General features: G+C 46.9%; 1 protein-coding gene and 1 long non-coding RNA gene across 2 annotated transcripts in view; one reads left to right on the top strand and one right to left on the bottom strand.

Moving 5' to 3' along the window:
- LOC128418630 (uncharacterized) overlaps nt 1–27,474 on the bottom strand; it is a 79,648-nt gene that overhangs the window by 26,058 nt on the left and 26,116 nt on the right. The gene's annotated exons all lie outside the window — the stretch shown is intronic.
- Nucleotides 17,781–27,474, top strand: part of SERINC2 (serine incorporator 2) — a 31,662-nt gene continuing 21,968 nt past the window's right edge. The window contains exon 1 of the mRNA XM_053398483.1: nt 17,781–17,944. Within this exon, the coding sequence (XP_053254458.1) occupies nt 17,906–17,944 (39 nt within the window). The 5' untranslated portion in view covers nt 17,781–17,905. The remainder of the gene's footprint in view (nt 17,945–27,474) is intronic.

The following is a 27,474-nucleotide window of genomic DNA, read 5'->3' as shown; positions in this document are numbered from 1 at the left end:
CGGCACACTTAGGGATCCACAGAGTCTTCGCAGCTTGCGTAACAGACCTCAGCGATTCAGCATTTTGGCTAATCTACTTTATTTACATATAAACACACACGGAGCAGTGCAACATGGCTCCCTCTCTCTCTAGCATCAGACAGCAAAGAGAAAGAACAAAGGACAATAGTCCCTCTTCACGGAACACAATAACACAAACATTCTGTCTCCGTCACTTCCCACTCTGTGGAGTCAAAACATATACCGTCATGTGATAGACAACAATCCCATGACTGCAATCATGGAGCAGGAATTCTAACAGGTTTCAGGTGTACTAGGGCCATTCAAACCAACAGGACCAGTATAACAGAGGAAGGATGTTAGGAGCAGATCCATTGGCCAAAGCTACCACTGACATGGGAAGCATTAGAGAATAGGGCCGATATCTACCTGAGTTTAGAGACATTTCCGCCAGTTTCATAGGCAAGTCAGTGGGAGTGACACCGGACGGTGAGCCCAGAATGTCCGGCAACGCGTTCCTTCGACCAGTGCGCCCAGATGATGCAAAATCTAACACAGGCTCCACCTCAGTCATACTTCCCCTGAAACGACACACAGGAAGTTCCGAGTTAGGCAAGGGCCCCTATTGGCATGCCTACGAGATATGTAGAAGAAAAAGCTTAAGTGAGCTAGATCCCCTGCTATGCAGATCTAAATGGCACCACCAGCATTTCATTGCTCCGGAGATCCGCTCCTGTTAATGGGAAAACTCATCCCAATTGGGTCCGAAAGGCAGGGAGTTTGAAAGCTGCCATCCCCAGAAAGGAACACAGGGAACTGACTTATTCCAGGGCAGACCCTTTGTCTATCTGGAAGGTAAATGGTGTTTCAGTGCGCTCTGGAAGCGGTTTAGTCATTCTGGCCACATGACCCGGAAAGGTGTCCGTGGACAAACGCTTGCTCCCTCGGCCTGAAAGCAAGATGAGTGCCACAACCCTATAGTTGCCTTTGACTGGACTTACTCTCCAGGGGTCCTTTATCTTTACCTAGCTTGCTGGGGCAGTAGAGCTGCAGTGCTAACTTCCCGGCATGTGGGTTGCAATTGCCTACTGCAGGGGAACCTTTTGGCCCTGCAGATGTTCCTGAGCTGCAAGTTCCATCAGGCCCAGCCAGCATGGCCAATGGCAAGGGATGATGGGAGTTGCAGTTTGGCAACATCTGGATGGCCAAAGGTTCCCCACACTTGTGCTAGGTAAAGGTAAAGGGACCCCTGACCATTAGGTCCAGTTGTGACCGACTTTGGGGTTGCGGTGCTCATCTCGCTTTATTGGCCGAGGGAGCCGGCGTACAGCTTCCGGGTCATGTGGCCAGCATGACTAAGCCACATCTGGTGAACCAGAGCAGCGCATGGAAATGCCGTTTACCTTCCTGCCGGAGCAGTACCTATTTATCTACTTGCACTTTGACGTGCTTTCGAACTGCTAGCACCCCTAATAGTTGTATCTTTACTGTCAATTAAGTCCTATGCGGAAGATAAAATGGTTTCTAAGCCGTTCACAACTCTGATCCATAATAAAAATACACAACAACATTGAAACATCTTAAATAAATAAAATATATGATAAGCAAAAAGTTAAAAAGAATAATGATTAAAAAAATTAAGAAACAGTTAAAACAATAAAAACACAAGTTCACTTCAGGGGACTGCTTGCCCAGAGGTGTGTCTTGAGGAGCCAGCAGAATGCCAACACTGATGGCGCTGCTCGTATTTCAGCAGGGAGGGCATTCCACAACACTGGATCCATCAGGGAAAAGCTCACATCTGTGTTACCACAGTCACCAGGCCACTGGAGCCTGGCACCCACAATATTATATTTGTGGGTACTGGGCACCCTCCTCCCAAAGTTAATGGGCAAAGTTAAAGCCCTTCATTGAAGCACAATCTTCGGCATGAGATGGCACCTCGGGCCATGGCAAAACTAAGCACGTTCCATTAGCTCAGAGGTTTTCAACCTTTTTGAGCCGATGGCTCCCAGTGGTACCTTGGTTCTCTAACTTAATCCGTTCTGGGAGTCCATTCGACTCCTGAAACCGTTCGAAAACCAAGGCGCGGCTTCTAATTGGCTGCAGGAGCTTCCAACACTCAATCGAAAGTCGCGGAAGCTGCATCGGATGTTCGGCTTCCGAAAAACGTTTGCAAACTGGAACACCCACTTCCGGGTTTGTGGCTTTCGGGAGCTGATTTGTTCAGGAGCCAAGCCATTCTGCTGTACATGGAGTTTCTGCTGCACCCCTGTGGGGCTCAGGAGCCCAGTTATGTCACCTCTTGACTGCAGAGTTAGCAGCCCCTCACCCCTTTTCATACACCCTCCCTTGCGGAGTGTTCCCTCAGCCTGCCCCCGGCCCCAAAGAGAGGTGCTTCCCAGAGGCACTATTCACCTGTGGGGCTTATAGCTATGGATGCTGCAATAAATAGCTGTGCAAGACTTTGGGAGGCAGAGACACAAGAAGACACCAGAGGAAGGAGGGAAAGAAAGAGGGACAGAGGCCAGTGTTGCCCGCGGCACCCCTGACCACCATTCAAGGCACCCCAGGGTGCCATGGCACACTGGTTGAAAAGCACTTTATTAGCTGATTGTTGATGTGCCCCTGACTTGAGCTGACCTGGGATCCATCACCACCATTTCTCTTGTGGGCCCCAAGCCTCAGCAGAACAGGATAAATGGAGCCACCTGACCAAAATTACCCAGCATGCTCTTCTGATCTTCCATAGCAACCACACATCATGAGCTTGCTCTACAACATTGTTCTCTAGTAAGCCTCTTGGCTGGAAATGCTCACCCTGGTGAAACAGTGACACCTCCCCCCCCCATAAAAAAGATGACTATTCAGCTTTTCTCCCCCAAACCATTGGACTCATGAACTGGAGTGCACTCTGTAAAACTGGAGGAATCCCATGTACTTTCTGACTCTTAAGGTCAGCACACACACTCATTACGTTTCATGGCGAGCAAATGAGCCATCACAGATGAGTTGCCACTGTTGAAATTTGCACCTCAAACACAAGGCTTTCTAATGGAGGAGATAACTCTCAGCCAAACGTGAGAACTGTCAAAATATTGACTAATCAAGGTGACAAAAGTTCCACTGGTATCCAGGCGTATGTGACTCAGCTCTTAGAGCCAATTTAAGCTTTAAAAAGGCCATGTAGCATATGCTCCCACTGAGCCTGCTTGCAAAGGATGGCTCCTGTTATTGTTATTCTTACTAGATTTACTTTTTCTCGGTTTTGCCTTTTCTGGGGTTGAGAATGCCATAATTTTATATATATACACACACAAAGTGCGCGCGCGCACACACACACACACACACACACACATATATATATATATATATATATGATATCTATATCTATATCTGAGAATTCTTCATGTTTCAGCCCCGATGCCTCAAATTTCTAAAAGAATAAACTATGATTTTATAATTATAACCAATTTTATCTTTACTGTATTGTTGAGTTTGATGGACACCACTTAAGAGACAATTGTGATTACGTTGCACATGCATTGCCTAAATAAATAAATAGGCATGGGGGAGCCTGTGTTCCTCCACGTGTTGTTGGATTCTAACTCCCATTAGCCCCAGTCAGCATGGACAATGGTCAGGGATGATGGGAGTTGGAGTCCAACATTATCTGGAAAACCACAGATTCCCCAACCCTGCTATAAACAGAAAGCAAGGCCTGGGGCTCCACTCCCCCTCCTGACATGGGAGAAGGAGGCACTGTTTTTCTCTTCCCCTGAACCACCCTGCAAGCAGGAGGGTTCAGTCCTGCTGGGTGCTGCTTTGCAAATGCCTTTCCCTTGTGAAGGAGTAAAGGTAAAAAAAGGGCAAAGGACCCCTGGACAGTTACGTCCAGGCAAAGGCGACCATGGGGTTTCAGGCCAAGGGAGCCAGCGTTTGTCCACAGACAGCTTTCTGGGTCATGTGGCCAGCATGACTAAACCACTTGTGGTGCAACGGGACACCGTGATGAGTGCCAGAGCACATGGAAGTGCCGTTTACCTTCCCACCGCAGTGGTACCTATTTATCTACTTGCACTGGTGTGCTTTCAAACTGCTAGGTTGCCAGGAGATGGGACAGAGCAACGGGAGCTCACCCCATCATACAGATTCGAACCACTGACCTACCGATCGTCAAAACCAAGAGTCTCAGTGGTTTAGACCGCATCCCTAACTTGTGAAGGAATTTCCTGTAGTCAGAAGCATTTTAATCCTTCTGGGGTTTTCTTCCTGCCACTGAGGAACCTACTGGAGAAGCAGCACCCTGGAAACAGCAGGATTGCAACCTACCCAAACCAGTTGGTGAGGGGAGGATTAAATGCTGCTGTGGTTTGTTGCATCCCTGGAGCTACATGTCTCTCCTTCCTCTCTGACAACATCAGATCTCTCCTGGTAGAGCAACCTAACTCTGAGTGATCATTATTTGGCCTGATTTGGTGTGCATTTCCACCAAATTTGGCGCAAAGCCTACTTTTCTTCCAGGCAGCTCAAGGTGGCATGCATGTCTCTGCACCCTCCCCATTTCTCTCCCCGCACCTCCAGCAACTGTGTTAGGTTAGGCTGAGAGCCAGTGTGGTGTAGTGGTTAAGAGCGATGGACTCGTAATCTGGTGAACCGGGTTCGTGTCTCCGCTCCTCCACATGCAGCTGCTGGGTGACCTTGGGCCAGTCACACTTCTCTGAAGTCTCTCAGCCTCACTCACCTCACAGAGTGTTTGTTGTGGGGGAGGAAGGGAAAGGAGAATGTTAGCCGCTTTGAGACTCCTTCGGGTAGTGATAAAGCGGGATATCAAATCCAAACTACTACTACTACTACTACTACTACTACTCCTCCTCCTCCTCCTCCTCCTCTTCTTCTTCTTCTTCTTCTTCTTCTTCTTCTTCTTCTTCTTCTTCTTCTTCTGTGACTGGTCCAAAGTGGCCCAGTGAGCTTCATTGTGGAATGTGAATTTGAACCCTGGTCTCCCAGGTTCTAGCCAAGTGCTCCAACCACTACACCCTACTGACTCTTACATTTGCCAGTAGCAATATAATTGCCAATGTAGTGCTTTCCTTTCAGCCTCCCTCTCCCCATAATTGCATGTCCAGGCAGCAAATGTTGCTGCATGTGTTTTGACCTACAGCTGTTATCAGAACAAGTATAAACAGATCCAAATATTCTACATACCAGCTTTCCCCAGCCTGATGCTCCCCCCCGCAATGGTTTAGAAAATTCCCATCAGCCCAAACCAGCATGACTTGTGTAGCCAAAACAGCACCATCCACACCCACAAAATTACATATCAACAGGCTTGGGGAAAACCCAAGGTTTTCAGAAGGACAAAAAAAAAATCCTTAGAGAAAGGAAATCAAAGAGGACAAACCTCCCACCACCCCACAAATGGGGTCACTGAATGCTGACTGAATGCACGCATGTGTGTGTGTGTGTGTGTGTGCGTGCACACACACACACACAGCTGCTCCCCCTGCTTGCTTTACTTGCCAATCCTACCTACCTGTTGACTCCTTTGCCAACTGCACCTGGCCACCCCCTCTTTCCTTTGCACCTAACCAAACCACTCTCCACCTGCACTGCTTCTTCACATGCCTGCCTGCCACCATGTTGCAATTGGTTTGGGCACCTTTTGGCAGATGCACAAACTGCAGCGTGATGACCGCATTACGTTTTTATCTATATACAAAGATATGTATGTGTGCGCCCACACAAACATTTACCTGGATATATGTGCTACAAGAGTGCACCTATTTTCCACTGTTGAAACAACGGGACACACGCACACACACAAACACACGATGGTCAACCTGCTATGCGATTTATACACCTCAGAAACATATTGAGGAACTACATTTTTGGAAGTAGCTCAGCGCCCTGAATTTGGAAAGCTAACATGTCATGAAGGAGAAGCTAGAAATCTTATCTGTGCTCCAAAGTAGAGTGATCATAAATTCAGTGGTGGCTTGTTTAATTGGCTCTCTTGGTTTAATGAGGATTAGTAGCACGGGAGGAGAAGAATTCCTTTTCACAGCATGCAGCACAGAGATGCTGCTAGACCAGGAGTTGCTATCCTTTTAGGACCCATGGGCAAATTTGCAAATCAGACAAACTATAGTCAACATGCGAGCTGTGGTTCAGTGGTAGAGCATCTGCTTTGCATGCAGAAGGTATAAGGTTCGATCCACAGCATCTCCAGGTAGGATTGGGAGAGACCTCTGCCTTAAACCCTGAAGAGTCACTGTTAGTTGCTATAGAGAGTGCCGAGTTAGATGGACCAGTGGTCCGACTCAGTGTAAAGCACATCCCTATGTTCCTATCTTCTGTGCACCATATACACACCTCAACCAAACACACACCACTCCCACTCCCACTCCCTATTCTATTGGCTACTAATTTCAGCGGGGAGAGGTGGCCCTGTGGGCACCATGAAAGGCCTCTCTGGGTGTATGGGCGCCCATAGAAACCACATTGGCTCCCCCCTGTGCTAGTTCCCACTGTTGAAACTAGGGTTTGCTCTGGAAAATTTCAGGCTGAAAAGCTGGAGATAGAGAGAGGGAGAATAAAGTTTGTGGGACTTCATTTGGGCAGATGTAGGACACTGATGGGCAACTGGATTTGTGAAACGTGGGATTCTGATGCCAACCAGTGGGTGGATCTGGGTACTGGATCACATGAGCCTAAATGAGGTACTGAGAAAGACAGTGTGTGTGAAATAGGATTAAAATGAGATGATGCTATTGCTTGGTGCAGTTGCCTGTTCAGGAACATTGTACAGAGTCAGACCATTGCTTAGCATTGCCTCCATTGACAGGAAGCAGTTCTCCAGGATTTCAGGTGGGGTTCCAGCCCTACCTGGAATTGCCAGTGACTGCACCTGGGACCGAATGCATGCAAAGCAGATGTTCTTCCACCGGACGATGGTCTTTTCCATTTATATGAATGCTGGAAAATAGCAGGGACTTTGTGTCAAAATTATGCCACCCAATTCCATCTTCAGCTCTGATACCACAATCCCCTGTCTTTGCTCACCTCAACTTTCCAGCCTGATGTTGCAAGGAAGCACCTAATCACAGGAGACCTTCAGAAGCCAGTTTCCGAGGCTTCGCGCAATCAAAGCACCTGGGAAGACATGTTTCTCTACCAAATACATATGTAGGGAAGGCTCTCCGATTGCTTCACCGACACACCCCAAACTTGCCAAGCCGATATCGCAATCCACAACCACTGTGACTCCACTATGTGACTTGTGCAAATAGACGACAACTATAGTAAAGAGCCATCTGCTCGTATGCTTGGCGAGGTTTCAGCTGGGCTCCTCCTTTTATCACCACCACCACAATGAGAATGTCAGTCATTCCACTTGGAGTATTTGTCACACACAAAAACCCTGCTAATGCACACATGGCTTCAAAGATGAAAATGACAAGTGAAGAATTTTTTGCTTTTTAGAAAGTTTATTTTCTTTGCATTGCACACCCATAGTTGGCCATGGAAGCCAATTCTCTCTCTCTCTCTCTCTCTCTCTCTCTCTCTCTCTCTCTCTCTCTCTCCACACACATACACACACACACACACACATTCTTCTTCTTCTTTAACCCCCAAGGAACATACACTAGCTATCTGGATGGATAAATAATGCACTGATCCATATATACATCCAGAATAGTAGAACCCATCGTAAGCCACCTGTAACACCTCCCCCCATTCCTTCCCAGATCCCTCCCTTTTTCTCTTTTCCTCCACAAACCATCCAGCCACCTCCACATCAAGGGCACAAAGCAGCCAGGCATGCTTACCAGATGGACTGCTAAGAAATGGAGAGCCGGTTCTGCCGCTGTGGTGGTCTCCAGTGAGATTGGGGTGAGAACAGAATCTGCCTGTGGAAAGGGTTTTCACTGTGCCCAGACAGTCTCCATGGCCAACAAAAGCATCTCTCCGTCTCTCTCTCTCTCTCTCCTTGGCTGAACCGCTCTCACGATGCTCTGGGTATCAGCAGACTGCTAGCTGCCTGATTTGCCTGCCGGATCTACCAACCGCTTTGAAGGGGGAGACCTGGATACATTTCAGCTTTCCCCCCTGGCTAACCAGGCCTAGCAGTGGTCCATTTCCTTTCTCTTCTGCACTGTTTAGGAGCAGGGAAAGCAGGGCTTCTGCTTCTCCCACACACCCTGTATAAATCCCCTCTCTCTGTCCCCCCCCCATTCTGCCTTCCTCCTGCTTTCCTGCCTCCCAGCTGGCACAACACTTGGTGCCTGCCTTTCTACACATGGCTATTTTGGAGCTGCCAGGGATGTGGATTAGCTTGTCTCTGGCAGTTTTTTTTAACTCAATGGCAGCAGCCATACCTCTTTTCCAAGGCTTTTGACAGGCTATGATGGTGTTTGTGGTTGGTTGTTAGCAATGATTTGTTGCCCCTTAAGCTTTCATTACTGTCTTTATTGCTGGGGAGGGCTGCTGTGTCTGTAGATTTTTGTTCAAATAATGGTGGTAGTAGTACTAGTAACAACAACAACAGTAACAAATTTGATGACCTGTTGCTCAGGGATTGAAGTAGAAAATCACAGAATCATAGATTTGTAGAGTTGGAAAGTACCCTGCGGGTCATCTGGTCCAATGCCCAACAGTGCAGGGAAGGATGAAGAGATATTATCACCATCTTCATCACCATCTTCTTCATCATCATCACTATTTCCCAGTTATTTTCACAGAGAAGCTGGATGGCAAATCTACTGCTGTGCATGTTTGCTCCTTCCAATGGGAGCAGCCAAAGTTATTATGTTTTTAGATCTGCCGTAAGCTGCCCAGAGTGGCTGGGGAAACACAGCCAGATGGGCAGGGTATAAATAATAATATTATTAACAGTCACGACTTCCCCCACAGACTTATGGGAGCTGTAGTTTGTTAAGGCTGCTGAGAGTCATTAAAAAGGTAAAGGGACCACTGACCATTAGGTCCAGTCGCGGACGACTCAGGGTTGCGGCGCTCAAGGGAACCGTCGTACAGCTTCTGGGTCATGTGGCCAGCATGACTAAGCCACTTCTGGTGAACCACAGCAGCGCACAGAAACGCTGTTTACCTTCCCGCCGGAGCGGTACTTATTTATCTACTTGCACTTTGACGTGCTTTCGAACTCCTAGGTTGGCAGGAGCTGAGACCGAGTAACAGGAGCTCACCCCGTTGTGGGGATTCGAACCGCCAACCTTCTGATCGGCAAGCCCTAGGCTCTGTGGTTTAACCCACAGCACCACCCGCGTCCCTGCTGAGAGTTGTTAGGAGGCCCCTATTCCCCCCACAGAGCTACAATTTGCAGAGTTCCCTGGGAAGAGGGATTGATTGTTATGCCACTCTGAATATTTTAGCTGTGGGAAGAGAATGTGGGAGTCTGCTAACAAGTCTCGGCACGCTTAACAAACTAGAGCTCCTATAAGTCTTTGGGAGAAGCCATGCCTACTTAAACTGGTATGATGCTGCTTTAACTGTGCAGTGTGAATGGGGCTGTCTGATGTGTATTGGGGAGATGTTCTAAGGGGTAAGTGCCACTGTGTGAAAGTGCTGATTCCTACATCATACGGAATGGACCAGTGGTCCGGCTGAGATGGTATCTGCAGGAGGCCCTTTCCAGCAGAGCACAGTGATTGGTTGAGTGTATAATGAGTGAGATCATCTTTTAGGTATCCCGTTCCAAAGCTGTATAGGGCTTTGTACACCAGTACACTTTGAACTCAGCCTGGTAGCCACTTGAACCTTTCTTCCACACTAGTTGATGGCACATCATCTTCCAATAAACCTGAGGGCTGCCGGCTGGCTTGCAGCTCTGCCCACCTAACTGCTCCCTATTTCACCTAAACCCACAGCTGCATTCGTCTGTCAAATGGCAGCCCTGGTTTTCACTCTAAGGCTCAAGGTTTCAGGGCCCCAGGGCAGCAAGTGTAAATCTGAATCTAGACCCTGTCCAGCAGCTACGGACCTTCTGAACTGGAGACCCCTACACAAGGATCCCAAGGGCCTCCTGTGCTACTGAGTCTGTGCACAACTGAAGAGTTAGCAGAGATGTGACAAGAGTCAAGCCAGAGAACCACCCCTTCAAGTATCTGCATTCTTCAGCAATAGGGCAGAGCCTGGGAAAGGTAACCAAGCCGGGGAACTATGCAAGAACCCAGCTCTTGTTGGGAAAAGTTGCCTCTTTCATGGGACCTGTCCAGGGTTCTGAAACTGTCTCTGACCACTCTTGGTTCTAGAGTCTGGTTCTTGACCAGTTGCTACTCTGTCTCTGCTTGTTGGTCTGTTGTCCCTGCTGGGTGCTCTACCTTGCTTCCTCCAGACTCTGCCATAGTCAAGACATGACCCACTTTGGGTCCCCCCTCTATTTCTCTCTCCCAGTACATTTTTGAGCACAGTTCAAAGTGTTAGTGCTGACCTTTAAAGCCCTAAACAGCCTCGGTCCAGCATACCTGAAGGAGCATCTCCACCCCCATTGTTCAGCCCAGACACTGAGGTCCAGTGCCGAGGGCCTTCTGGCGGTTCCCTCCCTGAGAGAAGCCAAGTTACAGGGAACCAGGCAGAGGGCCTTCTTGGTAGTGGCACCCGCCCTGTGGAACGCCCTCCCACCTGATGTCAAAGAGAAAAACAACTACCAGACTTTTAGAAGACATCTGAAGGCAGCCCTGTTTAGGGAAGCTTTTAATGTTTAATAGATTATTGTATTTTAATATTCTGTTGGAAGCCGCCCAGAGTGGGCGAAACCCAGCCAGCTGGGTGGGGTATAAATAAAAAAAATAATGTTGTTGTTATTGTTGTTGTTGTTGTTGTTGTTGTTGTTGTATTTAGGTTTTTGTAGAGGTTGTTTTATGAGAAGAGAGAGAGAAAACCCTAAAACTGGGATGCAGTCCATCTTAGTTGATTGTGTGCATTTGTGTGTGTATCCCTTTATGGCCCCCAGTCAACCAAATGAAGACCTAGTACTAAAGTAGGAAAAGTCTTAAAGGGGACAAAAAGATAGTTCACCTCTTGTAGTTTTCTAACTAAATGCTCTCCTTTGCACTGCCAGAGTCCATGGCTGCTGAAACAGGTTAAGTCTTTTCAACCAGAAGAGTTTTTTCCAGTAGGTGGTCGAGCAAATCACCCAGACTGAGCTGCAGCCTTATTTAAGGCTCAGCCTGAGGTTACATGTTGCTGAAGCAACATTCTAAAATAGCTTCGGTTTGTGCGTCATGTGGAATGGTCAGTCCTGGCTGCACCATGTCTTGCCCAGGATCTTCAGTCTTCTAGCTGCTTGGAGCAGAACACTAATAAGGAATCCTGAGGAATGCAGGACCCTACACTGGTACAAAGTAACTGTTAAGTGCAGTGCCCCATTCTCACCAATGCTGGAACTGGGAGACTCAGGTTCCTCAGTTACTGGTGAGGCAGTGGAGCTGTCCAGCAGGACTAGGTGCAATTTCCAGGACAAGGCTGTTAAGAGCTGTCCAGCCAGGATGCTAGTGTGAGGCCAGAGAGAGACAATGGTCAGAAAAGGCATTGTTCCAACAAGATCTAAGCTGAAATAAAAGGAGTACATAGCTGGTTCTGTAGCCCCATCCCTTCTGGGTACACTTTTAGGCTGTTCCTTTCCACAGTTAAAAGTATTTCCTAGTGCCAACAACAGAAAGGTCCCATCCTGTATGGTAGAAACACCATCCTCTAATGCTTGCTTCTGGTTAGGCTTGTGGAGGTTGATGTTCCTTAGAAGGTGATCTTGCAAGGTCCTGCATTGAAATGGCTGCTGTTCAAGATTCAGCCCAAGGGCTGCAATCCTTTGTGGGCAACCTTCCAAGGGCCACATGCCTGTGGGGGGACAGATGTGCCCCTTATCTTTGTTCAGGAGTCCAGCCATTCAGAATTAGAGGCTTCTGCACACATAGCACACAGTCTTTTGTACAGTTCCAGGGCATGTGCCAGCCAGGCTAAAGAACTGGAGGAGGCTGTGGATCAGGGCTGGTAGGAGGAAAGGCACAGTCTGTGGAGAGTCCTGAGGGCCAGATAGAAAGGCCTGGAGGGCCATTTATGGTACTGGATATAAGGTTCCCTGCATTAAGAAAATACCATTTTTTAAAATACTGGATGTCAATGCAGCTTGAGCATGATAGAGGTTTATCTGTTGTAGTACTTTTCAGCTTGTTAGTCTTTTGGTCTATTGCAGGAGTAGGGAAGCTGTGGCACTCCAGATGACTCCAATCCCCATCAGTCCCAGCCAACCTAATCAGCAGCCAGGGATGATGGGAGTTGTAGTGCAACATGACCCAGAGGGCCATGTGGTCCCAAGCCTGGTCTGTTGCTTCGGTGGTGGAATTGTGCTATTTCTTTCCTTGGTCTCTCTGTTCTTGCATTTTTATGTGTTAGTTCACACCAGCTATATATAGTATTGACAGTGGTAGGAGCTGTGGCATGTATTTTAATTATTATAAAAATGAGAACATTAAAAACAGAAAACAAACACAACTTCAGATGCACCCCAATGGATTCACTTTTCCAAATAGGATTTAATCCTTCTCTGTCCCTGGAATCTGAAGACAGTGCCATTTCTTACTACTCTTCCTGACCTTCCTAAAAAGATCACTGCAGGTTTTTAGGCAGAGGCATCTGTCATGGATGCTTTAGCTGAGATTCCTGCATTGCAGGGGGTTGGACTAGGTGACTGGAGGCCCCTTCCAACTCTACAATTCTATGATTAACTCAAGGTGGCATGCATGGTACCATCTGCGCATGGTCTTCTCACAACAACCCTGTTAAGTAGGCTAAGCTAAGATGTAAGGATAGTGTCAGGGACTGACTGGACAGTGAGCAGTGGTGGCTGGATACTGATGTGTGGGCACTGAGAGAAATGGGGTTGAAGACTGTCTTGGAAGAAGAAGGGATCAGTGATCTGTTACTGCAAGGAGATGAGAGTCAGAGGCAGGAGAAGCTGCAGGGCTGGAGAGAACAGGTTACAGGAGGAGAGACAGAGAGAGAGGTCAGGCTGGTGTAGGGTCAAGGGCTTTCACACCTCCTCCTTCTGCCCCTGCCTCCCAGGACCAAGCAAGGATGGAGAGAGAGGAGCAGAAGCAGGTTACACACAGACAGTGTCTTCACCTACTCATGTGTAGCCTGGGTGGGGGAGATACATAAGCTGAGGTCAGGGGCAGGGCCTCTCTGTTGCAGCAACTGCCTCATCAAGTTCTCATCTATGGGCAGCTGAGGGACATTGGATTGGTGGACATGCCTTTCCGTAACTTACACAAGTGTACTTTTGTCAATGAATAGTTAATTCCTCACTCTGGGCATTCTTTGCCTGACAGCTCTGTGACACACAGGCCAGACATATAGTGACCTTTGGTGCCGAATGGGAATCTGAACCTAGGTCTCTGTAGTCCATGCCTGAAGGCTAGATCACAGTAGCTCTCCCACTGGTAATCACAGGGAGCAGCCTAAGACCTGGAGAGCATTCTTTTTTTCTCGATGACTGCAATAGTGGGGTTCAGTTTGAGCAGTTGTGGTTGGTGCCCTTTGGGACTCATAGGACAAAAGGCAGAAAGACCAACAGTAGGGGAAGTCAGACCCAACGACAGGCACTACCAGCCAATCTTAGCACTTTCAGCTGTTTTATTTATTTAGGCAATGCACATGCCACTTAATCACAATTATCTCTAAGCAGTCAGCATCAAAGTCAGCCATACAACGTGGATAAAACCAGGCAAAAGCCATATAAAATCTGATCTAAACTGTGCAAACTGAGCGGGGTGACAGGATGGGGGCTTGCTGGAGCTCTCTTTCTGCAAAACGTCCATCCCCCCATCTGCCAGCACCCACCACCCACAGATCTAGCCATGAAATTATGTGGCGCACTGCCCTCTTTTCCAGCACAGAGGAGGTGCCAATTCGCAGGCGAAGCTCCAGCGAAGTTCCCATCTGTAATCAGAGGCTGCTTTCACTCTCTCTCCTGCTCCCTCCCCCAGCCCTGCTCAGTCCAAAGGATTTACTTAAAGCTCCTGGTTATTTTTCATCCCTAACTGCTGTTACACTGACATCCTTAGATGCTCTGCTGGCTCCCGGCAACTCGCTAACCCCTTTCACAGGGATCTAAATATAGACCCCAGCAGCTAAGCAGAATTCACTTAGCAGCTTGGCTGTTTGGGGGCTGTGTTGGATCAACACTGGAACAATCTCCCTTTGGGACGTGATGGGAGGTGGCGGCGGGGGAAAAACTCTGTGCAGGAGGCGAGATGAGGACCACCATCAGAGTCAATGGCATCCCTTTTCTATGCTTTTGTTTTACATCTCGCATTGACTTAAACTCTCACTTCGCTCTCTTGGCCTACCTGGCCTGAGATTCTGCCTTTCATTTGGTTACTGCCAGATCTATTCCAGTTCAATGCTGTAAGCCTTCCTCTTTATCACAACACACTGGGCGGGGGAGGGGGGGGATGCAATAAAAAGTACCATAAGCGCCTAATCCCATGGCTCTGCAACCAGCGTAGTGCAGTGGCGGTTGGTTCCTATTGTGGCTGGTAGGGCAGAAGGCAAAGAGGTCAACAGTAGGTGGAGTCACAGCCAATGATGGGAAGAGCCAACCAATCCTAGTCTCCTGCCTATCCTTCTCCATGCTGCATTATGGAAGATCAACACTGAATCATAGATTGTAGAGGGATGCTGAGGATCACCTGGTCCAACTCCCTATACAGTCATGTCTCTTGTTGTGTTTGCTTCACATTGCGGCTTTTCGGATTGCGAACGGCACCCCGGAACAGATCGTGTCTGCAACTAGAGATGCCACTGCAATGCAGGAATATGCAGCTGTCCCATATGGGTATCGAACCTGCAACCTTGGCATTATTTAAGCAACTGAGCTGAGAACATGAAAACATAAAAACAGCCTGCTGGATCAGGCCAATGGTCCACCTGTTCCAGCATCTTGTTCTCACAGTGGACAACCTATGGGAAGCACATAAGGAGGGCCTTAGCTCACTGGCGGAGGAAGAGGGGGGCGGGGGAGTGCACCGCCCCCGGCAGCGCAATCCCGATGTGGTGCCATCGCAGTGCCCCCTGCCTGTGCTGGGCGTCACGCCCCCGCAGGCAGCGTGCCATGCCCCCAGGACGCACACCACACCACCAGGACACGCGCCACACCCCCGGGACACGCGCCAGCCACAAAAATCTCCAAATGGGTCTGGACTTCAATGTCTAAAACTCCTGGTAGAGGACAAGGATCCAGAGATCACGCTAAAGGTGGCCAAATTCTGTGCGACTGCCATAAAACTTAGGGAACAAGCTGTACTACCAAAATCATTCAGGTTTTAAATGACAATTTTAGGTTATATTTTAGTGATCAAGTTATATATATTTTTTTAACTGCTATATCTGTATTGTCTCTGTTATACCCAATTGCAATTCAATGTATTCCTGCTGTGTTTTACGATTTTCCTGATACTGTATTGTAAGTGAGCTGGAACTGGTCTGTGACCGTAATAAAAAAATTCATTCATATGTATTCATTCACGCCAGCCATGCCCCCTCCTGCTCTCTGCCCCCCACACCCTCGGTGCTGGAGCATAAAGCTCCGCCACTGCCTGAGCTCAACAGCACTCTGCCCACCTGTGATTCTCAGCAACTGGTATTAAGCATCATACTGCCTCTTAGTGGAGGTGGAATATGGCCATAGCAGCAAGTAGCCATTGATAGCCTTATCCTCATTGAATTGTCTAGTGCTCTTTTAAAGTGATCCAAGTTGGTGGCCATTGCTACTTCCCGTGGGAGTGAGTGCCATCATTTAACTATGCGCTGCCGAAGGTACTTGATTTTATCTGCCCTGCATCTTCCAACATTCAGCTTCCTTGGATGTCCATGAAGTCTAGTGTTATTTGAGGAGTATAAAACTTTTCTCTATGTTCTCCATGCCATGCCATATACAAGCAGAACAGAAGATGGAAGGGCTCACGGCATCAACTCTCCTAGCGGTCCACTGCAAGCCATATCTTTGGATCCAGCACAGAAAGCAAGTCATGCTTCTCGGTCTCTTCCCAGTTCCGGACAAGACTGACCACAGGTCTATTGTTCTCTACTTTCTGCCCCCTTTAGCCCACCTTCCTGGAGCACCTCCAGCTTGTAATTTCTCTGGCAACCATCCCCTGTACTCATGCAAAGGGATACTTAACACTTGGCTAGAGACTGGATTGGCCACTTGTCTCTCTCCCTCTCTCCAGAATCCCACCCTACGAATATAAAACCACAGGCTTGGAGAGGACCCCAAATATGGCCTCCAGATTAACTTACTGCTCATCTGACAACGTACCTCCTGTTAGCTGGGCTTTTAAAGTTTTCTGAAATGGTTAAAAAAGGGGGGGGGGAACGTATTTATAAAAAACTGCAGAGAGGAGAAGTGCCATGTAAGGAGAAGTGGTACAGTGGTACCTCGGGTTAAGTACTTAATTCGTTCCGGAGGTCCGTTCTTAACCTGAAACTGTTCTTAACCTGAGACACCACTTTAGCTAATGGGGCCTCCTGCTGCTGCTGCGCCGCCGGAGCACAATTTCTGTTCTCATCTTGAAGCAAAGTTCTTAACTCGAGGTACTATTTCTGGGTTAGTGGAGTCTGTAACCTGAAGCGTATGTAACCCGAGGTACCACTGCACTTTTGAACAAATACCCTCAACTTATGTGGGCATTATTCAAAACCAAAGGAAGCATGCTGTTCTCTTTGAAACCTTTCTCTCTTCCCATATGCAGATTTTATTCATGTCTGTGCAGGAAGGGCTGTGGCTTAATAGTGAGGTATCAGCTCCAAGATTCAGTCTTCTGCATCTGCAGGTGGGGCTGGGTATGTCCTCTGCCTGAAACCCCAGAAAGCCTCTGCCAGCCAGTGTCGGCAATGCTGAGCTGGATGAATGAATGGCATGCCATGGGCACAGCTGGGATTCATATTGCAGGGTGGGGGTGGGGCAGGACACCCCCCTGTCACCGTCCAGATTCAGCATGAAATGTCTCAACAACAGTTGTTTTAAATTGCTTTCTTTTGACCTCAAGAAAAGCCTGTCAAAAATCTTTCTACAATTTCTACTCTCAGTTAAGTATTTTTATTTATTTACTTGATGCCCACGCCCACACCCATATGGTTCCTATACTCTTCGGTTATTGAAAATATGTGTGTGTCTATACAGAGACTTTACCTATACCAGTTCTTAACGTAACCATGCAATAAAATAAAATCCATCGATGCAGCGTCGTCAATGTGGACTTCTTGAATCAAGGGGTCAGCCCTAGAAGGAATAAGGGAAAAGACCTCGCGGGGTGTCGGCTGTTGGGCTGGACGTGGCTGGGCGCTTACCCCGGTGCAGGGGGCCAAGCGGCACACCTTGCAGGATGACGTCATACGGATCCCGCCACCTCGGCCCCAAAGCGACAGCAATGACGTCACCACCCAGCTGAGTGGGGCCGGCTGCTCCTGCAGGGCTGGGCAGATCCCTATTCCGAGCATTGTGAGGAATCACCCCGTGCGCGACGCAGCGCAGCGCTGCTGCTCCAAAGGCCGGCAGCCTCTTCCCCGTCCGCCCCGGCGCTTCGACGCACCTGCCGCGACTGCGAGGCTCCTCCTGCCGCCCGGCGTCTGGCGCGTTCCAGGTGCGCTCGGCACCGACTGCCAAGCCCCGCCCCGCCGACTGAAGAGGGAGGGAGGGAGGGGGCGCGGCTACGGCCAGGCGTTCCCGAGCGTGGGCGGAAAGAGCCGAAGAGGTGGGCAAGAGCCGGAACGTGCCGAGGAACCCCGAGCGGCTTCGGCAGGTAGTCCGGGGAGGTCGAGCCGAGGAGGCAACTTTGTCGGGATCTGAGCCGGACGGAGTTGCGTTTCGGGGGCCAGCGGCGTCATGGGAGCGTGCCTCGGGGTCTGCTCTTTGCTGAGCTGCGTGAGTGCCTTTTGCAACTTCTTTAAATATATAGATTTATAAGAAGAAGAAGAAGAAGAGAATTCTTAGAGGGGTGGGGTGGCGGAACTAATCGTTCTCTGGGCTCTTGGGTTGGGTCAGGCGTGCCTTCGCCTCTTATTTCTGCTTCGATGGCTGCTTTTAGCGGAATAAGGGCTGAGCCGCAGCCGGATTGGGGGTTGACAGCCCAGCTCTGCTTTTCTTCGGAGACACAAGTCCCATTTTGTTCAGCGTCTCAACTGGGCAAGCCTTTCTTTGTTCGCCTTTTTAAAAAAGAATCGCTCTCCCTTTTACGCATTGCCTGCCTCTTCCGTCCCCACTCCCCAAATTGTGGATTTTATAGTATATATTTCTTGTCATTCTATTTATTATTCTGATGAGAATCATAAACTCTGCCGTTTGCAGACTGACGATCACGCTCCTGCCTTTACTTCCTCTTGGAAAGCGTTTGCTCAAAGGACCGGCAGGTCTTTTGAAATCCTGGGCATACTCAAGCAATGCAATCCTGTTCGTTTATTTCATAAAAATTGTGCACCGTTTGGTTGGGAAAAGAAAGAAAAGAAAACCCCCAAAGCGGTTTACGAACAAGTAAAACAAGGGAATCGAGGAAAAATGTACAGTTGCACTTAAAAGCTCACAAAAGTTAAAATGCTAAAAGAGATTAAAATTGCCCCAACTTTCTAAGCATCTGCGCAAGCTGTTCTAAACTATCATGTTTTTAGCAGGCATCAGAAATAAACATATGCCTCTCTGGCTGGGAGTAAACTCTATAGAATTCAGTGGGGCTTGCTCAAGAGCAAGCAGTGAGAGGATCACAGCCACTCCTAAGCATAAGGTATCTGAAGAAGTGTGCATGCACACGAAAGCTCATACCAAGAACTAACTTAGTTGGTCTTTAAGGTGCTACTGGAAGGAAAAAAATTTTTTTGTTTTGACTATGGCAGACCAACACGGCTACCTTTCTGTAACTCCTAAGCATGTTTCCTCGGACAGAAGTCCTGTTGAATTCAGTGGGTTAGGATAAATGGGGGTTAGGATTGCGGCACGAAGTTTAATTTCTTCCAGCGACCCCGAAGGCAGCAATGGCTACCAACCTAGATGGTGTTCAAAGAGGATTGGACAAATTTCTGGAGAAGGCTATTATTGATGGTTACTACCCACAATGTCTATGCTCTGCCTTCACAGTTGAAGGCAGTAATACTTCTGAATACTAAAACCACAGGAGGGGAGAGTGGTCTTGTTTTCAAATCCTGATTGGAGGTTTCCCATAGGCATCTGGTTGAGAACAGGATGCTGGACTTGATGGGTCACTGGCAGGATCCAATGGTCTTCTTCTGTTCCTCACCTGATAGCTGATGAACCACAAACAAGTTGTGGCTTGACTACGGCGAGTAGTTGCACATCCGTAGTCCATACCACCAGTTTCCTGTCTTTCTTATTCTTGTGTTTGCTTTTTTAAAAAATAAGACAGACAGACACTTATGTTGCTTTTGATGTTATGGTTCTCTGTGTTGTTGTGTATATGAATTTGTTCTTAGAATTATTTTCTGTAAGCTGCATTATGTTATGGGGTGGCATGTTGTCAATGCTGTAAAATAAATGTGCAGAAAGAGAACATGCGATCAGATGCAAAGGAAGTTGTTTGTTTCCTTTTTAAAAAACAACAACATTAATTTAAAATAAATACATTTATGAGAAAACAGGCATACATACAAGTAAACAAACATACAATCAAACAAACAAATAATGTTTCCTTTATCCATATGAGTGGTGTGGATTTTGAAGTAAAATCTTCAAGCTTTAAGAGCCGAGATCCACCTTAAACCATTTCGGGATCTTTCTGCATCAGGTCCATCGAAAGCTGTCCCTCCGTGTGCTTTCTGGACTAGAACTCCCATTATCCTTGGCCATTGGGACATAGCAAGCACCTTACACCAAGTCAAACCATCTAGCTTGGTATTGGCTACACTGACTGGCAGAGACTGTCCAGGGTTTCAGGCAGAGGGATGTTCCAAGGTCTGCTAGGAGATGCTGGGGAAATTGAACCTGGGACCTTCTGTAAGCAGGACAGGTTTTTCTAGAGATGTAGCCCTTACCCTGCCTTGGGCTGATGGCAGATGGAGTCCACCAACATCTGGAAGGCTGTAGGTCCTCCACCTGCACTCTAAAGAGAGGAGGAGAATAATGACATGGATGATAATTAAAAATCTTTTTGCTCCCTTGTTGCAGTTAGGGGTTTAAATGCAAGTCTGAAAGATTGGTGCATGTGAAAGGTTTTGCATCTTGCACTCTCCAAGGATGGATAGCTTCCTCCTCCAGGAACAACATTTATGTAATAATTGATCTCTGGTAATGCAGTTTCTGTGTGCACACACAGCTGCCTGCAATGTTGCTGTTTTGTTTTGACCCACCCACGCCCAGGAAGGTAAAACCGGGGGTGTTGCTGGGAGGGAGCAATAATGCATAATATAGCAATTAGACAGGGTTGCTTGTGTGTGTTTGCACATTTGGGCTGCAATTCTATACATCATTATTATTATTATTATTATTATTATTATTATTATTATTTAATTAAAATTGTGTACTCTTCGTCTGAGGATCAAGGGTGGTTTACAATATAAAAACACAAAAATACATAACATAGTAACAACCAAGAACAACAACCAAGTACAACAATGCCTCCCTACTTATGTGGAGTTATGCCTAATTGAATTCAGTGCACCTACTTTTGAGTAGACATATACAGGATTGTGCTTTTAGCATCAGTATTTGAGAAGCATTTAACTCACAAGTCACTCAAAAAAAGTTGATGTTCTTCCCAAACTGAAGAAATTTTACTGTTGCCAGGAATCTGATCTCGTTAAAATCAGAACAGGTAGTTCTCATTCTTTCTTCTCCATGGCCCACTTGGAAATTGCTGAGGGTCTTGGCAGACCACTTAATTCCCTGTGTTAAATGCTGTATGATTTTTTTAAAAATGGATATTTATCGTTGCTTTTATTTCTTATGTGTTGTGTATTACAGTCTGAATTGCAATACAATGAAGTGCAATACAAGAAATGAAAGCAGCAATAAAAATATAATGCAAAATTTATACGATGGATTGTGTGATGGATGTTGCAGTCTCCTGTATTCTGCCACAAATCCATGCACTTGATATGGACCACCTGAATGAAGCTCATCAACTACTGGTGGTCCTTGGAACTACATGGATCAGATTTTATTGGTAGTGACAGTAATTGCAGTGTGAAACCTATTGCATTTTTGTAGTTCTTTGGGTGCATGTATACATGCAGTAGAGGCTGGTTTATGTGTCCTAGGTTGTAAGTTCTTAGGGAGCGGAGTTTTTTCTATGTTGTCCATGCCACTCTGTTAGGCCCCATGTACACAATGGCTACTGCTGCTGCTATTATCATTTAATTTTTCATTAACAAACAGCAACTTTTGTAGCTTCAGAAACAAGCTTGTGATTGATGCTGATTACATGTTGAGGAAGATTAGCCTGGTGGCCACAGAAATTTTCCTTTGAAGCCAACCAAGTTTGTTGCATGCTTAAATTTACCCACAATCTAAAATAAAAAATGTAGAAAATCCATCTCTTTAGCGGTACCCGCAATTTTTATTTTCTCTTTTTTGGGGGAGAAATTTCCAAGCATCCTTTTGATTAAAAGTGTTCCCAAAGCAGGGAACGGCAATGAAAAACATGATGTGGTGGGCTGGATATAGATTAAGGAAGTTGCAAGTGGGGAAGGGCAATAGTAGCTTAGTGGTAGAGCATATGCTTTGCATGCAGAAGGTCCCAGGTTCAATCCCCAACATCTGCAGCTGGTTCTGGCCATAGCTGTCAACCGTCCCTTATTTGGCGGGAAAGTCCTTTATCCCAGCGCTGTGTCCCACTGCTGTCCCTTATTGATGATGTCCCTTAAATTTCCAGGGTTTCAAAGGAAGCAGCTCCTCTCCCTCCCTCCCTGCCGGCCAGGGAGGAGGGAGGCTCCAACTTTGTTGCTTGGATGCGTTGCTCACCCAGTAAGGAGTCTAAGAACGACTGGGGGGTGGAGCTTGCATGCCTTGTGCTGATCAAATTGGCTGCATTGCCTGGGGACTTGTCTTTGCTCAGCGCTTCCAAGCGGAGAGGTGATGGTGGTTTTCCTTGCTGCAGCCCCTTTGCCGGGTTCCTGCGCTGTGGGAACCACTGCTTGAGGCTTTGTTTGGCTGCTGGCTGGGCTTTCTGCCTTTGGCTCGGAGGGGCTCAGAAGTTGAACTTACCTGTGCTGGCAAAATCCCTTATTTTGGCTGCTGATCCCTTATTTTCGAGGCTGCTGGTCCCTTATTTTCAAATCTGTAAGTTGACAGCTATGGTTCTGGCAGAAAAAAACTGTCGGAAATCCTGGAGACCTACTGCCAGTTGGTGCACACTAGTGGTCTTCAGCTCATCTAGACCTAAGACCCACCTCAAACTCCCAACCAGGAACTTGGAGCCCACTTCCATATCTTCACTTTTGATTTACTGCGTGACGGCATTTCACCACCTATCATATGCCGGCATACTATTCCCACTCCCCCAATACAAATGAACCAATGTTTCCTGTATTGTTGGTCAGACTTTTGAGCCCTTTTAGTAGCTGCGTCCTCTTTTGATTCTCGGTGGGTTTTTTGCTTCTTCTCTCCAACGAAGCTTGTGGTTGCTGTTGAGGAAGAGGGAAAGTCAGCATCACCACTGGTGCTTGTGTTTTGATAGCACGGAATCCTTTACGTCGCAAGGCGGAGCCATTTGCCTTGGGAGGCAGGTCCAACACCCATCCTGCCCCTACCATGGTGCTGCTGCTAGCCCTGTGGCGGCTTTGCCCATGCCACTTCTGCTGCTGCCACAACACCCTTGTCCTCACCACTCCACCCTCGCCGTTCTGCCAGGGTGGCAACAGGTGTGGGGCTGGTAGCCATGTGGGCCTGACTGCATGCGGGGAGCCCCCAGATCTGCTCTGGGGTGGTGGGGAGTTTTGCCTGCAGTGGCAAAACAACTTGGACTGCCTCATCTAACCCTTTCCACAACTTTCACAGCCTCTGTTCTTTCTGTGTCACCAGCAACTGCCTTTCCCCCCTCCTACCTTCTTTCGCTTTTTGTCCTCCATCACCTGTCTTGCCTTTGATTTTTCTCCTCTCGCCTTTCACCTTCTGTCTGCTCTACACTCTCTCTGCTGCCACTTTCTCACCTTTTCCCACAATCCTTTCTGCCACCAGCTACCGGTATGTTGCCTCTTTCTCTCTTCTCATGCCTTTTCCCACCTTCTCCTTACCGCCTCAAACATTTCAACCCTTTCTTTCTTCTCACCTGCTGGTGTTGCCTTTCTGCCTCCCTCTCACATTCCCCTTTGGTTTGCTCACTTTCTTCCACCTTGTATTGCCTTCGCTGCCACTTCAGTTCACCTCCCTGTGCTTTTGCCCCCTCATTGTCTGAAATCAAAATCAACAGGCTTTCTGGGAAAGATTAAAGTCCCTCAGAACCTAACACAGGCAGCAGCTGTTCTTCATTTCCCCTTGGTCGCAAGTTTGAAGAAACTTCTCAGATTCTCCCACACTGCAGTAATATATGGTCATAGTTCCAACATGAAGAAAAAAAGTTTCGTCTGATTAGTTTGCAAACTTTTGCCATTTTACAATCTTTTTTTAAAAAACAGCTAAACAATGGATCTAACAGCTCCCCAGCCAGCAGATCTTCAGAACAGGGTTAAAAAGTTTTCTGCTAACAATTTTGGGTAGCAGAGTATGCCTCATTTCTTGATGCCCACTAGGACATACACATGCCTTGTCTGTAAACAAAGTGTGCTCCTTGCTTCTGAATGATTGTCCTGTCCTTGTACAGAATTAATCTTGGCTGATAAGGGAATTGATTGATTTGGTGAAAAACTTAAATAGGACCAGTTTATGCAGAAGAATAGCAATGAACCAGTGTTATTCAGCAGCCAAATTGGAAACAAGCAAACAAACAGATAAAACCAGAGGAAACTTGTAAAAAAATGGTTAGTTTAAATAGGCCAAAATATTGAACCCAATGAAACGTGGTGTGTAACTAATTGTTGTCATCCCCCCCCCCCCAATATGGCCTTCCTATCTCAAGTGGCTATCAATCTGATATTTGGCCAGTTCAGATTATCTGTGTGAATGCAGCAACTTCTAAGTAAAATGTTTGAGGCTGCATTCTATAGCTACTCTGGAGAAGGCCTATTTGAATCTTTACTTGTAGGAGTAGCAGAAACTGCCTTTATAGCAAGCCAGGCCATCATTCCATCCAGCTTGATTAGGTTGCCCAGCATGTTGCTCTCCAGATGTTGTTGAACTCCAGCTCTCATCATCCCTGACTGCTGGGCATCCTAGCTGGGGCTGATTGGCATTGGAGTCCAACAGCATTTGGAGGGCACCAGGTTGGGGACAGCTGGTGTAGCCTGATGGGTTGCAGTTCTTCAGGGGTCCAGAATAGGGGTCCCTCCCTACCCAGCCCTGGAGATGCTTGGAACTGAACCCAGAGCCTTTTCATAATAATAAAAAAAATAATAAATTTTTATTTATACCCCGCCCTTCCCGGTTCAGAAAACCGGGCTCAGGGCAGCTAACAACAAATTTAAAACACTTAATTGATGCAACAGAAAACAGCATAAAATACAGTATAAAACGTAAATAACAATAAATTCTGAATTCAAAAATTAATTGAGGGGAAAATCCATCCAATAAACAAACATTAGATGATCACCAGGGCTAGCTGGCTAAATTAGTGCTATTTGAGCCAGTGAGGAGACCAGGGGAGAATTAGCTGTGGGATCCCAGAGTGGGTAATCTTCATAAAAAGGGGAGGGGGAGGGAATGAAGGGGAATAAAAGATCAGGCTAAGTTCAAATTGAAGGCCAGGCGGAATAGCTCTGTCTTACAGGCCCTGCGGAAGGAAGTTAAATCATGGGACAGAGCATTCCACCACGTCGGAGCCATCACTGAGAAGGCCCTGGCCCTGGTGGAGGATAATTTGACTTCCTTGGGGCCCAGGACCTCTAAACTATGATTATTCATGGACCTTAAGGTCCTCTGAGGGGCATACAAGAAGAAGCGGTCTTCCATTCCCCAAACAGACACAGACCCTGTGTGTGTGCCTGTGACCCCATGCACTCTTGCCACTGCTTGGGAGAGAGAGAGGCAGGCACCGCACTTTTGTGACAGTATTATATTTGAGGACAGCTGCGAAGCCTTAACCTGCGTGTGTCTACTCAGAAGGGCCACTGGGTGCTGTGGGGCTTTCTCTTTAGTAATTGTGTACCTACACAGCATCATGGACTTAGTCATGCAATGCATGACAGAATAGCTTGAAAATGTGGAGCAACCTGTGAAGTTTCTGTAATGAGCAACTATGCTGAGACACTGAAACTCCTGAACAAAGGAGGGTGTGTCCCTTGTATATTTTCCTCATAGGCCCGCTATATTTCTGCACTATTAAATATCCATTTGCAAGAATTCGCCAGCTGTTTTTGAGAGAAAATAGAAAATAATGATGTGTGTGTGTTTGAGGAAGCACCCGACCCAGGAAAAGGTGGGTGGATGGACTCTGACAAATGGTCTAACTTTCATGATGTTGGATTGTGATGTGTCATTTGGGGTTGGGTAATAGTTAATAGAACCGGGGCAATGTTTTGCAATGACTGCTTTGCAGTTGAAAGCTGCCTTCCACCTATGACAACATCGTGAACTTCAAATCCTCATTATTATTAAGTTCTAATATTTCTTTATTAAAAAGCATCAATGCCCCCACTTTTCTGCAGTGTGGTCCAGGTGGCTAACAACATTGGCTTTAAGCCATGGGTAGGCAAACTAAGGCCTGGGGGCCGGATCCGGCCCAATCGCCTTCTCAATCCAGCCCGCAGACGGTCCAGGAATCAGCTCAATTTACATGAGAAGAATGTGTCTTTTTATTTAAAATGCATCTCTGGGTTATTTGTGGGGCATAGGAATTCGTTCATATTTCCCCCTCCCAAAATATAGTCCGGCCCTCCACAAGGTCTGAGGGACAGTGGACCGGCCCTCTGCTGAAAAAGTTTGCTGACCCCTGCTTTAAGGAATAACTCAACAATATTCAGAGCAGTTTTGATAATGGCAGTAGCACAGTCAAAAGCAGAGCTTTCCAAACTTTTCATGTTGTTGACACACTTTTTAGGCATGCATCATTTCGTGACACAGTAATTCAGTTTTGCATCATTTCGCGACACAGTAATTCAGTTTTGCTTGTAAACTAGAGGTTAAACTAACCCCTTTGCAGCCCTGGGAGGAGCGCAGGGAATGTTGGTGCGACACACCTACACACTGCAGCTGATATACTAACATGTCACGACACATAGTTTGGAAAGCTTTGGTCAAAAGACACCCATACAGAAGAAGGGGGACACACAAAGAACCATTAGAAACCATTTGATTGGTTTTGAATGTTTCTGTTGTGACGTGGGGTTTGTGATTTCAGCTCTCTTGACATAATATGCCGGAGACAGTTCTGTAGTAACACTTCTTTATTAAAGGAAACAAGACTGAGAACTGAGGAGGGGAGAGCTACATTTATAGGGACAGGGAACTAGCTAGAAAGGATACATTTTGGAGGGAACAATATCAGGCAATCACAGTCTTGCCTTTTGGAGGAAACCAATAAGACAGAGGATCCAAATACAGCAGCTTAAATGAACCAATAGTAGCTGTACCCTCTGGAACCAAAGGCAGTTACTTTACCCTAATGCAAATACAGACAATAATAATACAGATATAAAATCCTTTGACTCAATACACAACAGTTTCCAGAAGAAAAATCCCCAAAACTTGGATCAGATTATGGGTTACTAATAAATGAGTGCTAAGAATTCAGAGTAACTGATTTTGTAGTTTACATTTTAATCTTAATATTGGAAAATACATTTTGTAAAATTGGAAGATGCATTGTCTGGTGGTGTTGGCATTGAATGGTGTATTGTGTATGCACATTTAAGTGGTCAGGTTTTCCAGAAATAATAGGAAAAGGGTCCTTTTCCGAGCACTGCTTTCATGTTTAGAAGGAAATTTGGCTGTCTTGATCACTCAGTGTGGAAAACTACTGGAGTTTTGCATGGCTTATCTTTTGGAAGTTACTATTTAACTTGATATATTTATGGAGCAATCATAGTGGCATATAAGCCAGATGGGGGAATCTGGCACTGCTAAGCCATATTCTCCTTAGTACACCATATTTGATGGTTGTGCAGCCTTGTTGGGGAAGGGGGAAAATGCACAAGCAGAAAACCCAAAAGGTTGTAAAAATCACACACATGTGTACAGCATGCAGATGTAAAAATACATACCTACAGCATCCCTGGAGTTGACACCTGATTTTGCCAGTGCCCAGAAATCAACAGTGCTGGTTGGGGCTGATGGGAGTTGTAATTTAAAACATCTGGAGAAAGAAAGAAAGAAAGAAAGAAAGAAAGAAAGAAAGAAAGAAAAGAATCAGTGTGGGGGAG

This window comes from Podarcis raffonei, chromosome 8 (genome assembly GCF_027172205.1).
Source record: "Podarcis raffonei isolate rPodRaf1 chromosome 8, rPodRaf1.pri, whole genome shotgun sequence".
NCBI lineage: Eukaryota > Metazoa > Chordata > Lepidosauria > Squamata > Lacertidae > Podarcis > Podarcis raffonei.
Note: the sequence above shows the minus strand (reverse complement) of the source record. Positions and strands in the feature narration are given on the sequence as shown.